The 16477-nt window shown below is 40.4% G+C and overlaps 1 protein-coding gene across 3 annotated transcripts in view; it reads left to right on the top strand.

The window, feature by feature from the left end:
* The window catches only part of KIF26A (kinesin family member 26A), a 187403-nt gene that overhangs the window by 132676 nt on the left and 38250 nt on the right, over window positions 1–16477 (top strand). For all 3 annotated transcript variants that reach the window (XM_077266570.1, XM_077266589.1, XM_077266580.1), the window contains exon 5: window positions 12432–12615. In XM_077266570.1, coding sequence (XP_077122685.1) covers window positions 12432–12615 — 184 coding nt within the window. The remainder of the gene's footprint in view (window positions 1–12431; window positions 12616–16477) is intronic.

Raw genomic sequence — 16477 nt, 5'->3', positions numbered from 1 at the left:
CATGGTCAGCTCAGTTCCCATCTTCCAAGAGCTAGTTCCTATATATGCTGATGCTATGTTCTCTTGCCATTGAGATCATGACACCCTTGGGAAAATAAAAAATTGGGGCAAAAAGATCATTTTTGTGAAAAAATATGATTTTTTATTTTATGGCTCTGTATTATAAACTTCTGTGAATCACTTAATGGGTCAAAGTGCTCACCACACATCTAGATAAGTTCCTTAGAGGGTCTACTTTCCAAAATGGTGTCATTTGTGGGGAGTTTCAATGTTTAGGCACATCAGGGGCTCTCCAAACGCAACATGGCGTACTATCTGAATTCCAGTCAATTTTGCATTGAAAAGTCAAATGGCGCTCCTTCGCTTCCGAGCACTGCCATGCATTCAAACAGTGGTTTACCCTCACATATGGGGTATCGGCGTACTCAGGACAAATTGTACAACAACTTTTGGGGTCCATTTTCTCCTGTTACCCTTGGTAAAATAAAACAAATTGGAGCTGAATTAAAAAATTTTGTTTAAAAAAGTTAAATGTTTATTTTTATTTAAACATTCCAAAAATTCTTGTGAAACACCTGAAGGGTTAATAAACTTCTTGAATGTGGTTTTGAATACCTTGAGGGGTGCAGTTTTTAGAATGGTGTCACACTTGGGTATCTTCTATCATATATGAAAGTAGACATGTGGGAAATGTTACTTATTAAGTATTTTGTGTGACATATCTCTGTGATTTAATTGTCTAAAAATTCAAAGTTAGAAAATTGCGAAATTTTCAAAATTTTCTCCAAATTTCCGTTTTTTTTTACAAATAAATGCAGGTAATATCAAAGAAATTTTACCACTATCATGAAGTACAATATGTCACGAGAAAACAGTGTCAGAATCACCGGGATCCGTTGAAGCGTTCCAGAGTTATAACCTCATAAAGGGACAGTGGTCAGAATTGTAAAAATTGGCCCGGTCATTAACGTGCAAACCACCCTTGGGGGTAAAGGGGTTAATAGACTGTTTAGGTAAACCGACTTCACTTATGGAAATCATTTGGGGAAGGCTCTTTTTTTGTTCTCCATGACTGTGCTCAGTATGCAATGTCCATAAAGACATGGTTGGTTGAGTTTAGTGTGGAGTAGCAGCAGGGTAGTAGTGTTAAATAAAAAATAACTTTTAATAAATATCTTAAAAGAGGACTCAAGCCCCAAACAACACCAAAAACAAAATAACAAAAACAAAAAACCACACACAGTATCACGTATAAAGCCAGACGCTCCTGTCTAGCGCTGTAGTCTGACAAGCATTTACTTATTACACCATAATGGCAATACCCTATCAAAACCTTGCACAATTACTTGTGCCTAACATACTATTTGTGCGCAAAAAACAGCATGTTTTTAACAGTCAAGGGTATAAGCAGGAATGGTCTCACCAAACTTCAGGGACCTTCCTTACAGCGTCATTCCATGCGTCCGATGCATAAAAAACCGGGGGAGGATTTTCCACAGATCCTACTTGCAACCCCTTTTCTCTCTGATGCAAACGGACCCTATGGGAAGCCTCCTTGTTATTGATCTCCCGACGCGTTTCTTTGGGCTCTATCATCAGGGGAGATGCCCAGTGTAAAAGGAATTTGTGTGTGTGCCAGTCATCGCACTTCACACCGGAGGACCTGACTCACCGTGCGCGGGTACTTCATTTTATATAAGGCGCCGTCTTGTAGGTGTCCGCCTCACATACCTCTCTTCCGCTTTCAAGCGCGGTTTCCGGGTGTACAGGGCGTCACATGACTATTAACGGTCACACCTCCAAAGGCTTGCGTGAGACGCATTCTGACACGCAAAGCCATATTATCGGAATATCCGGGGTAAGCATTCTCACCCCGGAGGCGTGTACAGGTGAATGATTAATGCCTGATATCGTAGTGAGCCTAACCAGGCTCCGAAATAAGATAAAATATAGCGTTTAACCCCCGGAGTAACTTGGTGAAGTATTTTAAACCTCTTTAAGGGGGTACACTTATCAAAAAATCCTACCACCTCCATTAATGGAAGAAGGAGGTTTAAAATACTTCACCAAGTTACTCCGGGGGTTAAACGCTATATTTTATCTTATTTCGGAGCCTGGTTAGGCTCACTACGATATCAGGCATTAATCATTCACCTGTACACGCCTCCGGGGCGGAGAATGCTTACCCCGGATATTCCGATAATATGGCTTTGCGTGTCAGAATGCATCTCACGCAAGCCTTTGGAGGTGTGACCGTTAATAGTCATGTGACGCCCTGTACACCCGGAAACCGCGCTTGAAAGCGGAAGAGAGGTATGTGAGGCGGACACCTACAAGACGGCGCCTTATATAAAATGAAGTACCCGCGCACGGTGAGTCAGGTCCTCCGGTGTGAAGTGCGATGACTGGCACACACACAAATTCCTTTTACACTGGGCATCTCCCCTGATGATAGAGCCCAAAGAAACGCGTCGGGAGATCAATAACAAGGAGGCTTCCCATAGGGTCCGTTTGCATCAGAGAGAAAAGGGGTTGCAAGTAGGATCTGTGGAAAATCCTCCCCCGGTTTTTTATGCATCGGACGCATGGAATGACGCTGTAAGGAAGGTCCCTGAAGTTTGGTGAGACCATTCCTGCTTATACCCTTGACTGTTAAAAACATGCTGTTTTTTGCGCACAAATAGTATGTTAGGCACAAGTAATTGTGCAAGGTTTTGATAGGGTATTGCCATTATGGTGTAATAAGTAAATGCTTGTCACCATGCTATAAGGACTACAGCGCTAGACAGGAGCGTCTGGCATTATACGTGATACTGTGTGTGTTTTTTTGTTTTTGTTATTTTGTTTTTGGTGTTGTTTGGGGCTTGAGTCCTCTTTTAAGATATTTATTAAAAGTTATTTTTTATTTAACACTACTACCCTGCTGCTATTGCTAACTATTGGATTGGTAGTTTTTGTTTGATATGAGTTTAGTGTGGAAGAACATGACCGGCCACACAGAGCCCAGACCTCAACCCCTTTCAACAGCTTTGGGATGGACTAGAACATACAGGTGCTTTTGTGGTTTACCCTCTGTGGAGTGTGTCAATTATTATTATTATTATTTATTGTTATATCGCCATTTATTCCATGGCGCTTTACATGTGAGGAGGGGTATACATAATAAAAACAAGTACAATAATCTTAAACAATATAAGTCTAACTGGTACAGGAGTAGAGAGGACCCTGCCCGCGAAGGCTCACAATCTTACTTCCTTCTGGACATCTGTCAAGTCAGCAGTCTTCCCCATGATTGTGGAGCCTACTGAAACAGATTAAGGGACCGTTTTATACACTTAGGAAGCCTTTGCAGGTGTTTTTTGTTAATTATTCTAATTTAGTGAGATAATGACTTTTGGGTTTTCATTGGCTGTAAGCCATAATCATCAACATTAACAGAAATAAACACTTGAAATAGATCACTCTGTCTGTAATGACTCTATATAATGTATGAGTTTCACTTTTTGTTTTGAAGAACGGAAATAAATTAACTTTTTGATGATATTCTAATTTTGTGAGAAGCACCTGTAGATTGTGAGCCCGATCTCTCCCCAAAATCAGTGTCTGACCCCACAAATGCTCTTCTGGCAAAAATTCTCAAAGACCCCCTCTAAAAGCTTGTAGAAATTGTTTCCAGAAGAGTGGAAGCTGTTATAGCTGCAAAGATGGGGCCAACTCATTGGGAGGTTGTAGAAATCGCAGGAACGCGAAATGCAGTGACGGGCAGGAGGCAGAGCAAGGGTTAACAGGTTTATTAACAGGGAATACTCCATGCAGGGAGGCAATGGGTTAAACGGGATTGAAGCAGTATAAAAGGTAAAGGATATGGGGAGTGGAAGGACAATGGTTCAGACAACGGGAGTCTGTAATAGACAGAATCTAAAAAATAATCCAAAAAATCACATTGTATGATTTTTACATGATTACTTTGCAATTTATTGCATGAAATAAGTATTCGATACAATACAAAAACAGTACTTAATATCTAGTACAGAAACCTTTGTTTGCAATTACAGAGGTCAGACGTTTTCTGTAGTCCTTGACCAAGTTTACACACACTGCAGCAGGGATTTTGTCCTACTTCTTCATACAGATCTTCTCCAGATCTTTCAAGTTTCAGGGCTGTCGCTGGGCAACTTTGAATTTCCTGTCCACCCAAAGATTTTCTATTGGGTTCAGGTCTTGAGACTGGGTAGGCCACTCCAGGACTTTGAAATGTTTTTTAAGGAGCCACTCCTTAGTTGCCTTTGTGGGTGTGTGGTTTGGGTCATTGTCATGCTGGAAGACCAGCCGCAACCCATCTTCAATGCCCTTACTGAGGGAAGGAGATTGTTGGCCAAAATCTTGCGATACATGACCACATCCATCCCTCCCTTTAATACGGTACAGTCTTCCTTTCCACTTTACAGAAAAGTACCCCCAAAGTATGATGTTTACCCCACCAGGCTTCACGGTTGCAATGGTGTTTTTGGGATTGTACTCCTCTTTCTTCTTCTTCCAAACATGGCGAGTGGAGTTGATACCAAAAAGTTCTATTTTGGTGTCATCTGACCACATGACCTTCTCCCATGCCTCCTTTTGATCATTCAGATGGTCATTGGTGAACTTGAAACGTGCCTGTAAATGTGCTGTCGTGAGCAGGGGGACCTTGCGTGCCCTGCAGGATTTTAATCCATGATGGTGTAGTGTGTTTCTAACGGTAATGTTTGAGACTGTGGTCCCCGCTCTCTTCAGGTCATTGACCAGGTCCTCCTGTGTTATTTTGAGCTGATTCCTGACCTTTCTCTGAATTATGCTTACCCCATTAGGCGAGATTTTGCATTGATCCCTAGACCGAGGAAGATTGACAGTCATCTTGTGTTTCTTCCATTGTCTAATAATTGTACCAGCAGTTGCTGCCTTCTCACCAAGTTGCTTGCCTGTTGTCCTGAAGCTCATTCCAGCCTTGTGCAGGTCTACAATTTTGTCCCTGGTGTTATTAGACTGCTCTTTCGTCTTGGCCATGGTGGAGAGGTTGGAGGGTGATTGAGTGTGTGGACAAGTGTCTTTTATAGAGGTTTAAGAGTTTAAACAGGTGCAATTAATATAGGTAATGAGTGAAGAGCAGGAGGGCTTCTTAAAGAAAAACTAACAGGTTTGTGAGAGCCAGAATTCTTGTTGGTTGGTAGGTGATCAAATACTTATTTCATGCAATACAGTGTAATTTAATTATTCAAAAATCATACAATGTGATTTTCATTTTTTTTCTGTTTAGATTCTGTCTCTCACAGTTAAAGTGTACCTACGATAAAAATTACAGGCCTCTCCATTCTTTGTAGGTCGGAAAACTTGCAAAATCGGCAGTGCATCAAATCCTTATTTTCCTCACTGTAGTTAATGTAGTATCTACAAAACCAGAATGATGCTGAATCACTGGCCTCTAAATTATGTTGGTTCAATAGATTTTTGGGGGCAGACAAGTGAAATACACGTAAGAACATTTTTGTCCCTCATTAACAAGTTTCTGCAGGAATATTTTGTCTGGGGAGACCCCACCAGGGCTGGACCCTTCTCACCATGCTGTTTTGCAGACCTGAGAAAGGAACATTTTTGCAGCCTCTTAATGGTATGGAGCATTCTTGTCCATTACCCACTGAGAATGTTTATGTTATGTACAGCGCCCCTTACAGAGAGAATGAATGTAAACATCTTACTAAATGCTTGCCTTACGTCAGTCTTTATTTGTGTTTTGTCTTCCCGTATGGACAAGCTTCCCATGTAATCAAGATACGATCTTTCGCCATAGACCCTACTGTACCTTGGGAGAAATATCTACTCAATCTATGTTCCTAAATGCATGAGATATGGCTCTTTCTTTATGGTTACAAAACAAAATTCTTAAAGAGAATTTTTCCTTATACTTAAGCAATCTCTATAAATTACTCTCAACGTGAAGGGGATGTCCTAACCAATGAACAAAAAAAGAATAAAAATAAATAAATGAAGAATTATTAAAAAGAAAAATACAGTATAGTCACTTTACTGATCTCCCACTGCTCCTCTTCCAGTGCTGCCCAGGACCACTACCAGTCTCCATGCTTCCTCTGCTAGATGGATGGTATATGACAGAAGAACATAGTTACTGGCCACTGTTTAAAGACTGGATCAACCATTTATGTGCCATAGAAAGCCCATACATATGGCCCCAGCAGAAAATGGCCCCAAACCAGATTGCAATCATACATGAAATCAAAGGGTGACAACTAGAGATGAGCAATTCGATTCAGGCTGCCCTGGTGGTCCAGCATTGCGGACAGGCTTCACTTTTGTGATTGGAACCTCAACTTGGTATTCTGGGTGCCACTTATTCTTACTAGGCATTGTAATATCATGACATCTGTGGAGACACGGAAATCGGTGGGCGCCCAGGTCCGCTAGCCGAAGCCGCATGGACCAGGGACCATCCCTCCGAATTGAAAAAGGAAGGGGGTAACCAACGGCAGAATATAATTAAAGTATATCATCTGGGAAGATATTATTTAAATCATATATTAATTAGCAGTAATTCCCTGAAAAGACTATTATCCGCCCTAGTTTTGGATTAAGACAGTTATCATAAATATCATAGAACAAAGAGAGGAAATAAATCCAAAAAGATAACTTTATGTCTTCATATAGCTTTATTAAAGTGCAAGTACCAAGGAGCAATGATGACAACACAGTCACCCAAATGATGACTAAAAATAGATAATACAAAAAGACACCAGGAAAGGGCAGCTGCTGACCCGAAGCATATAAGTGTTTAGTATAGCCATTTAATTAAGGGTCAATTTTTACCAGACAGGGTTAAATAAACTAATGGCACAGTGGCCTATCTGCAAAATAACTCCAAGCCACAGATTAACATCACAATGTAACGTACACATTAGTATACCATTGGTATGAACATAGAGCAGGACTATAATGAAGCAGAAAAAAAGTAAATGAGTACATCACCCTAAAAGTCTTTTGCCAGGCAGCTGCGGGATCCATGTTTACACAAACAAAGTCTGTTTTCTTGACCATCCAGAAATCAACACTTAAATCCAAAAGCCAACATACAGATAAAAAGGCAATTCTTCTTGATTTGCTAAACATAGTTTTCTGGATAATTAAGATGTAATCTGGTTTCTTTACGACATCATATGTGGACCCCGTATACACTGCAACATGGGTAAGGAATGCTGAATTAGGGAAATAGTTATAATAATGGTTCCTCTGTGACTGGGGACTCCTGTAGATACTTCCATACTGATATTACTTATCACCTGGTCCGCTTTCTTTTCCCTATTTACCTCTTAGCACTAAGCACTTTATTATGGAATATACTTGCAGTAGTATTAGGAGGGTACACCGCTCTTTGGTTCCATCTTGCAATCCCTGCTGAACATGTACCATTGTTTCTTGTAATACTATTTAAAAACGTGTGTTTTTTTTTCTATGATGTAGTGTATAATAAACCTATACCCTTTTATACTATCTTGGACTTGTACTCCAGTTTTTCTTTAGGGTTATGATGATGTAATAATAGGAGTGTCCTAATGTTTTTCTGATGTGGTCTCTCCCTCTCATTAGTTTCCCCTCAAGGTGTTGAGCATGTGGGGGAGGGTCACTGTGATGCTTTCCATTTTGGGCTGTATTTATTAGGGTTTCCCTCTTTGCAGCCAAACATTTGGACAGTCAATTCAAGGGTCACGGAAAAGAAATTAGGAACAACCAAGTATCAATCCCTCTATCCCAGTTTGAAGGTTGTAGTAAAGTGGCTCTAGGAGATCCCTCAACTATAATATACCCCAGACCCAAGAAAATCACGGCGAGAACCCCTGCTGAAGCTGTAATGATGACCTAGCTGATTATCATGGTCTGTCATGCATGAAATCTTGAAGGAGAATTAGTTGCAGAACCATACTCTAACCAAGGACAAGAGTGACGCTGATCCTTTATTTTTAATATTAGACAACTCATTTATTTAAATCCTACCAAAACATCATGGTGGAAAAAAAAACGTGCCAGCACAAAGTCTTAATGAATTAATTGCCATATCCCAATGGATCTGGATTTCCTTGGAGCTCTGCCCGGTAGCTGTGTGTTATGGAGGAGATTGCTGGTGAGACAACAGGTAGTCATACAGCTAAATATCAGCAGAATTTAGGAACAATGCAAGATAGAAGTGCTGGCCATGACCGAAAACCTCATCCTTCTTCACATTGTGTCTTTGGTTCAACAAAATGGACACTTTATAATTGTCTTTCCAGTAGTGAGCCCTATTTTGGAAACCATATTTAGGAAGAAAGGAGGACAAAGGGAGCACAGAGGGGACTGTGTTTGGGCATTTGTGGTTCAGAGGAGCGCAAATTAGAATGGATTAAAGTTAATCTGTCTGTTGAATACCAACAAAGGAAGCACAATAAAGACGATCTAATATGGAAGAGGAGAGCACCGGAATTATCTCCTTCTCCGGCCAGGCAGAAGATAATTTAGAAAAGCAGGAAATTCATTCTCATAATCCGTTCGTAAGTGCCAGATACAATATTTGTTTCTGTGTTAGGAGGAAAGGGAATAATCCTTGAAATCAAGAAGATACACCCTAAAAAATAGTGGGAAAAGATTATTTTCTAGCTATTGGTTGACTTTTCAACTTTAAATTCGAATCTCAACTTTAGAGGAAATCTTTCCAACATAGTGAGAAAGTGTTAAAGAATCAAGAACTTTGTTTATTGTTAATATTCCAATGAGATTAATTTTCCTTTTTAGAAAGTAACAAAGATAAGTGACGAAGACCCACTTTAAATGTCCGTAAATGGAGTGTATATTTTGGTTTACGTTATGACTGAGTCTCCAGAATATCACCTTGTTCTACTAAACCAAACTCAGATCATTTCATTGCAAGTGGAAAGCCCTCTGTAAGTCCTGTATCTTCCGACGTGTCTCCTTATCGGGTACTTCAGGAGAGATAAATGCACAGTGTGGTTATAATTATTAAATCTTCTACCAACTGTCCTGGTGGTGGATCTGGTTATTGACTGGTACAGGATTTACAGAAGGCTATCCACTTGCAGGCCCAGATGCGCACTGCCTTTGTCAGGGTGGGATCTATGGGGAAATAGGGCCAGGTCCTGCTGGGCCAGGGCCAGGGTCTACTGGGCTCTCTCGCTGACCCCACCTGACTGAGAACGCTGGTATATAAGATGTGTGTCTGATGTGATGATTCTTCCCCTCTTCTCCGCGGATAATATGCTTTTGTTGGGAGATCATTCCATTTTTATGCTGATTTATTTGTATAAGATAATGTATTTATGTGACCACTGTCACTAAGCATAGAATATCGACATAAAAAACGACCGATCTTGGGAACTGGGGGATTGCCAGTCTCAATTTTAACTATTTGTTGACCCACATTTAGTGTAATTGTTTGTCTTTTGTGCCTTATGGTTTTGGTAATGATACTGTTTTTACATAATATTTATTGAAAGTTACATTTTATTTATTCTCACTAATTTGCTAGATCTCCTCAAATTAGTGAAACAAACATTGTAATATGATAATAATTTGCTTCAGAGATATTGGTGGCTTAGACCTCTTTGGTAAACCCATCTGGTCCATGTTACCCTTCTTAATGTTTTTCTCTCTAGATACATTTTTTGCTGTCTCTTCAAAAATTTTATTTTCTCCCTTAATTTGTTTAAAAGATTTGTATCCTTTAGGTATAAAATATGTTTTGTTGGGATTGATTTGTATATATTTTCTTTCACCCCCAGGATGTTCATAGAACTATATAATGTCAGTTTAATGTAGCTGCTTATGATCCACAAATTACCACAGTGACGCATTTGGAAATGCTTGAAATTTGCTTAATATCTTCTCTAATTTCATGTTTCGTTGAGAGCAGATGAGCCAAAGAGCAAGTGCTAACATCCTCTCTGCCTGTCCTATTTCTTGTATATGTATACAAATAAAACCCGCACATATTGGCCCGATGCAATATTCCTATTAATGGCAAAATTTGTCTACTGGAACATTCTGAGTATTGAATTGCTGTATCTATCTCTTTCCCCGGTTTTCCACTGGGGATTTTTCCAAGCTGAATCTTTTGGAGATGTAATTATCTCATCAGCTTCTCTGCTACATTTTACTGATTGTATATTGAAGATGTGTGATTTCTAGTCTCTGACGTGCTTCTAAGGGCATGGAAAAGAAAACTGCTCATATGGTGTGCACAAAATACGGCAGAAACCGCAGTAATTGATTCCTGTTTGCACAGAATCTGGGCCGAAACATATATGTGTATTACATGACTTGCGTTAGACAACTTGTCATTGATTAGGTAACAATGCAGTGATGAACTGCTAATTGGATCATTAAGTATGAAATATTTAGCAGTTCAGTCCATCAATAATAAAGAGCTTTTATTGTTGACAGCCTTTCTTCTAATCACATTTGGAAAAATATATATTTCCATTTTTGAGTAATGTAGATATTTCGAGATTAGCAAAATTGGTCCACCTAATATTGACTATTAGCTAGTTCTCAATTTATTGCATCTGTTAGGAACATCGATTATTTAGGCAATCCCATATACAGATCAAAGTAGTATGAAATGATCAATTTTGACCAAAGTGAAGGTTGTTTGCTGGTAGGGTGAAACGAACTGACGACCATTAAGTAATTGTTCAAAATATGGATTGTCAGGCTGGATTTTTTTTGATGTTCTACATGGTCTGCATGACCATTGGTTGAAAAAAAAAATCCAACATTGCCCAATGCAGTATTAAATGTCCTTGGTTTTGTCGCTAAATGAACCATCATTTGTTGGCCCATTTTCATCTAGGCTGAAGATCATTGTCACTGCACTGTTGCAGGATATCCCGGGTCTAGGGGCTCCTTCCCTGTCCCTAAAGATAGGGGTGGCTTAGGTATCCTGATTCCCCGGATTACTTCTGATGGTGATGATGCCGGGGCCATGTGCCTTGCTGAGCTCCTAAATGAGCCCTTATCTATTCCATCTCCCACCCAGGGAAGTGGGGAGTTGTAGTGTATAAGCATACACAAACCAGACTAACAAAGAGAGACATACAGGGATAAATTAAAATACCAATCATACAACTATGCACTCACAAATAACAGAGTGGAACACTGAGAAGTAAGGTAGGAAAAACCATATAAGAGAGGATGGGGATATGCACACAGACAAATCATCAAGCAACAGTCTTCTGAACAAAACTCCAGGAGGAGCTCTCAACTGAACAGATTAACCCCTGCACTGCAAGTAGAAACCTGCACTGTTTAATATGATGGTGAAGTGCTTCTAATCACTGCAGGAGTACGTGAACTCAGACACTGCGGTTTTCTGGCCCCTCTGTCTTGCGGAAAACCTATGACAATCAGTTTACAAAAAGTGAAGCTTAAATTATCCACTTGTACTTGTGATAGTGTCAAAAATAATCTTCTCGAAAAGCCCCTATTTGACAGGTTGATCTTGTCAAGTGGTACAGTTCGTGTTTAGGTACAATTTGGACTTGTAGCTACAGATCAAAAAGTTTGGATGAGGGCTTCTGACTTAACAGAGAGCCAGAAGATCCTCTTTTGGGTCCAGGTTTAAACTAAGAGATGGCCCCTAGAGTCCAGCAGAAGGCAACCCCAAGTGGCCCAGAAGGAACTAGGTGATAGTGGCCCCTAGGCAATCGCTCATTTTGCCACCACTATAATACTGCCCTATGCACATACATTGGGAGTGAGCGCATGAAGTTTCCTTTATTCCCAATACAAATGTATAGGAAGTAACCCAAGGAAATTTTCCCTATTTACTGTAAGCACGTTGCAATGGCAGTGATGAACGCCGTAAACTCAGTGGTATGGTACTAACCTGTAAAGTTGACACAAATTGCTTTAAGAAAATGAAAAATCTGCCTGGTTAAGATTTTTCATTTGCGCTGGAGTGACCATAATATGTACGAGAATATAGTTTCATCCCATTGATAAGATATTAGAGTAGCTTGCAATATCTTCTTAACTGCTGGCTGTAGGAAGCCCATCTGGTCCAAAGTGCGGCTAGGGGACTATTTAAGCATTTTTTATGATGTCAATGAGATTTCCGAAGTCCTGGACTCAGCTGTCAAGCTGTTGGATAAAAAGTTATGCAATAATTGAAATTCTGCTGGGGGACAGATTAAATCAGTAAGTTGCTGGTTCTTTCTCCGAGCACAGTTTTGTCTATGAGTCTCCTGGTGATATGTTCTTATGAAATGTGATTAGGATGAAATGACTTGATTTGTTAAACAGGCAGAAATGACAATGAACATCTGTTTTGATGGCCTGAATGGCGCTGAGTGTTCACAGTAATAAGACTTCTTTCTTTCTTGTTTTTTTTTTTTTAGAGCGGCTCAGAAGCTTAACCTGTCTTCGAAGCGCAAGAAGTATCATCCACCTCTTCCTCACTCCCGAGAGTATTCCACTTACTCAACCAACTTCAGTGGCATTCTCCAATTATGTCCTCCTCCAGCTCCTCCATGTTTAATGAGAGCCGTGTCCAAAATCAAGGACAATCCTGGCATGGGAAAGGTAGGAAAATTAATGATTCTTTTTATCAGTCTCTCTTATTGCTGTCTCCGATTGCGGTCAGTGAATGAATGAATGTGAATCTTCATAGTTTCCAAGGGATGAAAAATTAGCAACGCTAAGGCTACGTTCCCATGATCAGCTTTTGGTGAGTTTTTGATGTTGCAAATTTTTGCACCCATTAAGTAAAGTAGGTTACTTGCATTTTTTTTAAAGGCAGAGCATTCAAAACTCATTGTGGTAATGTAGCCTTAAGCTCTGTTTATGTCATATTTGGAGCCTATGGGAGGAAACAAAACCACATAAATTTGTAAGACATAGCCAAAGATGATAAGTCCTGCCACACTCCTTATATAGACCACGTGCCTCTTAGGTCCATCCACGTTACTTCCATTCTTCATCCTATTAATGCGTTGGTCTTTGCTTCCTCAAGACACCAGGCACAAGAAACCTTCCAGAAATAAGTTACTTTTGGTTGGACCCGGGAAATTTGCCAACTCTTCAGTCAGACTTGTAGGCCTTTTGAATTTCTGGGACATTCCAGGAAATATGGCAAATATGACTAACAGCATTCTTACCTAGAGTTGGTAAGATAGAGACTTTTAACTCTAGTCACAATCAAACCTAAAAATGCATCATCCTGAAAAATCAGGACGGTCCAGAAAATTGGGGAATGTTGACAGCCACGCTAAAAGTAACATGACTCCCTGACCATTAAAGATTTTTGGCCCCTTGCCAACGACTACAGCCATAATACAAATGAGCTGGAGCAATTATTGCTTCCTTTTTTGTCTTCCAATTGCCCTTACCAGCTAAAGCGCTGTGCTCCTCCTATGGCGATGGGCCCAATGAGCACTGCTTTGTTGCCCCTGGCCTGCACCCTATGGGTCTTTTGGGTCCGGCAGTATGAAATGCTTCTGGTACAACTCTGATGTATAATCTAGTCTGTTTATAATAAACTAGATGGTAGCCCGACTCTAACGCATCGGGTATTCTAGAATATGTATGTAGTTTATTTATGAAGATTTTATAATAATACATTGAATACACAGGATTCAGCCGGCCGCGACCAATTAGCGAAGCGTGGTTCAAATCCCGCGCCAATTCGCGTCCGGACTGCACCTGTCGCTGATTGTTCACGGCCGGCCATGTAGTATATAGCACACCCCACGTAGTAAATAGCACAGCCCACGTAGTAAATAGCACAGCCCACGTAGTAAATAGCACAGCCACGTAGTATATTGCACAGCCACGTAGTATATAGCACAGCCACGTAGTATACAGCATAGCCACGTAGTATATAGCACAGCCCACGGAGTATATAGCACAGCCACGGAGTATATAACCCAGCCCACAGAGTATATAGCACAGCCACGTAGGATATAGCACAGCCCACGGCGTGTATAACAGCCCACATAACATATAACACAGCCACGTAGTTTATAACAGCCCACGTAGCATATAACACAGCTCACGTAGTATAGCACAGCCCACAAGGTATATAGCACAGCCCACATAGTATATAGCACAGCCACGTAGTATATTGCACAGCCACGTAGTATATTGCACAGCCCACGTAGTATATTGCACAGCCCACGTAGTATATTGCACAGCCCACGTAGTACATTGCACAGCCCACGTAGTACATTGCACAGCCCACGTAGACCGCTACGTCATCATCTCACGAGATCGCAATGCATGGAGCGGTCACCGGAGCGTCGCGAGGAGTGGGAAAGGCCTGTTCTGGATCCGAGGGGCCAACGGACAGTGAGTATATAACTATTTTTTATTTTTTTACTATTTTTAACATTAGATCTTTTTACTATTAACGCTGCATAGGCATAATAGCAGTGTTAACGGAGTGCGTTACCCAGGCATAACGCGGTCCGTTAACACTGCCATTAACCCTGTGTGAGCGCTGACTGGAGGGGAGTATGGAGCGGGCACTGACTGCGGGGAGTAAGGAGCGGCCATTTTGCCACCGGACTGTGCCTGTCGCTGATTGGTCGCGGCAATACAGCCACGACCAATCGGCGACTTGGGATTTCCGTGACAGACAGACAGAAGGACAGACAGAAAGACGGAAGTGACCCTTAGACAATTATATAGTAGATAGTGATAACACCCCGTCAGTCAGATCTGTTGCCTCCCAGTCCTGTTCCGCACTTCTCTGATTACACCACTTCCATGATCTTTGCTGAAATCTACCACTATCGCTAAACACAATGGTGGGAATTATCCATTTTGTGTATTAATGTGTTGGAGACATCAAGTGCCATGCACTTACATAAGCTCACCATTTAAAAGCATTGAACCAATGCTGTCGGCCTTTTTTACCTAAATTTTTTTTCCCGTCGTCTCTGTGGAAGTTATTAAATTTAATGTTGGAATAGTACAAATGATGTCTGAAAGCCATTTTATGATGACACGGAGAAGAAGTTGGATTGTACTCAATCTCTGACATTAATGTGCTACTTAAGGTAATTTATCATGCGGTAGCATTAAAATAACGTCTTTTCATTGAAAACGCTACTGAGCATCTTACTTTCCTGACTACTTTCCACGCTGCGGAGGTATCTGCATGTCACATTTACGCATGGAGTTTTGTTTTTTTTCTCCTAAGAGGTTCTAATTTGAGTTTTATCTTTACTTTTAAGTGCTTGTCATTTTCTTGGGATCCTTTAGAAGAAACGTTTAAAAATTTGCATTTGACGAGGGTCATTTAAGTAAAAAATGCGCCGTTTAGATTGTGTAACAGTTGCGAGGATTTATTTTCAGTAACACAGCTGACATAGTTTGGATGAATCTTTTTTTTTCCCCCGGATTTAAGCCTACTACTATTTTGTGTACACAGCTCTTATGCAAAACTGTGTTTCCATCGTTACAGACTAAAAACAAACTTTGTGTAGTCTCACCCTCATTTCACGCATTCATCTGCTAATTCTACAAATATATGTTACTAGCTGTACTGCCCGGCTTCGCCCGGGGTAATAACTGCTGTTAGCAAAATAGAATGTGTTAACAAAAATTTATTCTGCACAAAAAAAACACAAAACAAATAGATAGAAATGTAATTATTAAAAGGCAAAAACTAAGCTAATAGAAGCATTTTACAACATATATTTCAACACCAGAGATATTCCACACAGATTTAACTAAATTGGCCAAGTAATGTGAAGTAATCTTCTACTACTTATTCGAGAGCCTTTTGATAAACGACATTCTTAGTTTTTCCTTTAGGTGCAAAGACAAACAGATTTTTGGCTGTTCCAACTCTTGAACAGGCCACATAAATTTGACCATGAGAAAAGCATGGAGATTGTAAATCTAAGCTAGCTGAAGAGCCCGGCGTTGCCTGGGCATAGTAAATATCTGTGGTTAGTTATAGCACCTCACTTCTCTTATTTTCCCATCACGCCTCTCATTTTCCCCATCACATCTTTCATTTTCCCCCTCTCATCTCTCATTTTCTCCCTCACACCTCTCATTTTCCCCCTCACTCCTCTTATTTTCCCCCTCACTCCTCTCATTCCCCCCTAACACTTGTCATTTCGACCTCACATCTGTCATTTTCCGATCACTCCACTATTTTCCCTCACTCCTCTCATTTTGCACTCACACCTTTTCATTTTCACCTCACACCTCTCATTTTCACCTCAGTATATACATATTTGTCATCTCCCTTATATATAGTATACACCTGTATGTCATCTCCTGTATATAGTATATACCTGTATGTCATCTCCCCTGTATATAGTATATACCTGCTGTGTCATCTCCCCTGCATATAGTATATACCTGTATGTCATCTCCTCCTATATATAGTATATACCTGTATGTAATCTTCTCCTGTATATAGTATATA

The sequence above is a fragment of the Ranitomeya variabilis genome, chromosome 1 (assembly GCF_051348905.1).
Source record: "Ranitomeya variabilis isolate aRanVar5 chromosome 1, aRanVar5.hap1, whole genome shotgun sequence".
NCBI classification, from domain to species: domain Eukaryota; kingdom Metazoa; phylum Chordata; class Amphibia; order Anura; family Dendrobatidae; genus Ranitomeya; species Ranitomeya variabilis.
Note: the sequence above shows the minus strand (reverse complement) of the source record. Positions and strands in the feature narration are given on the sequence as shown.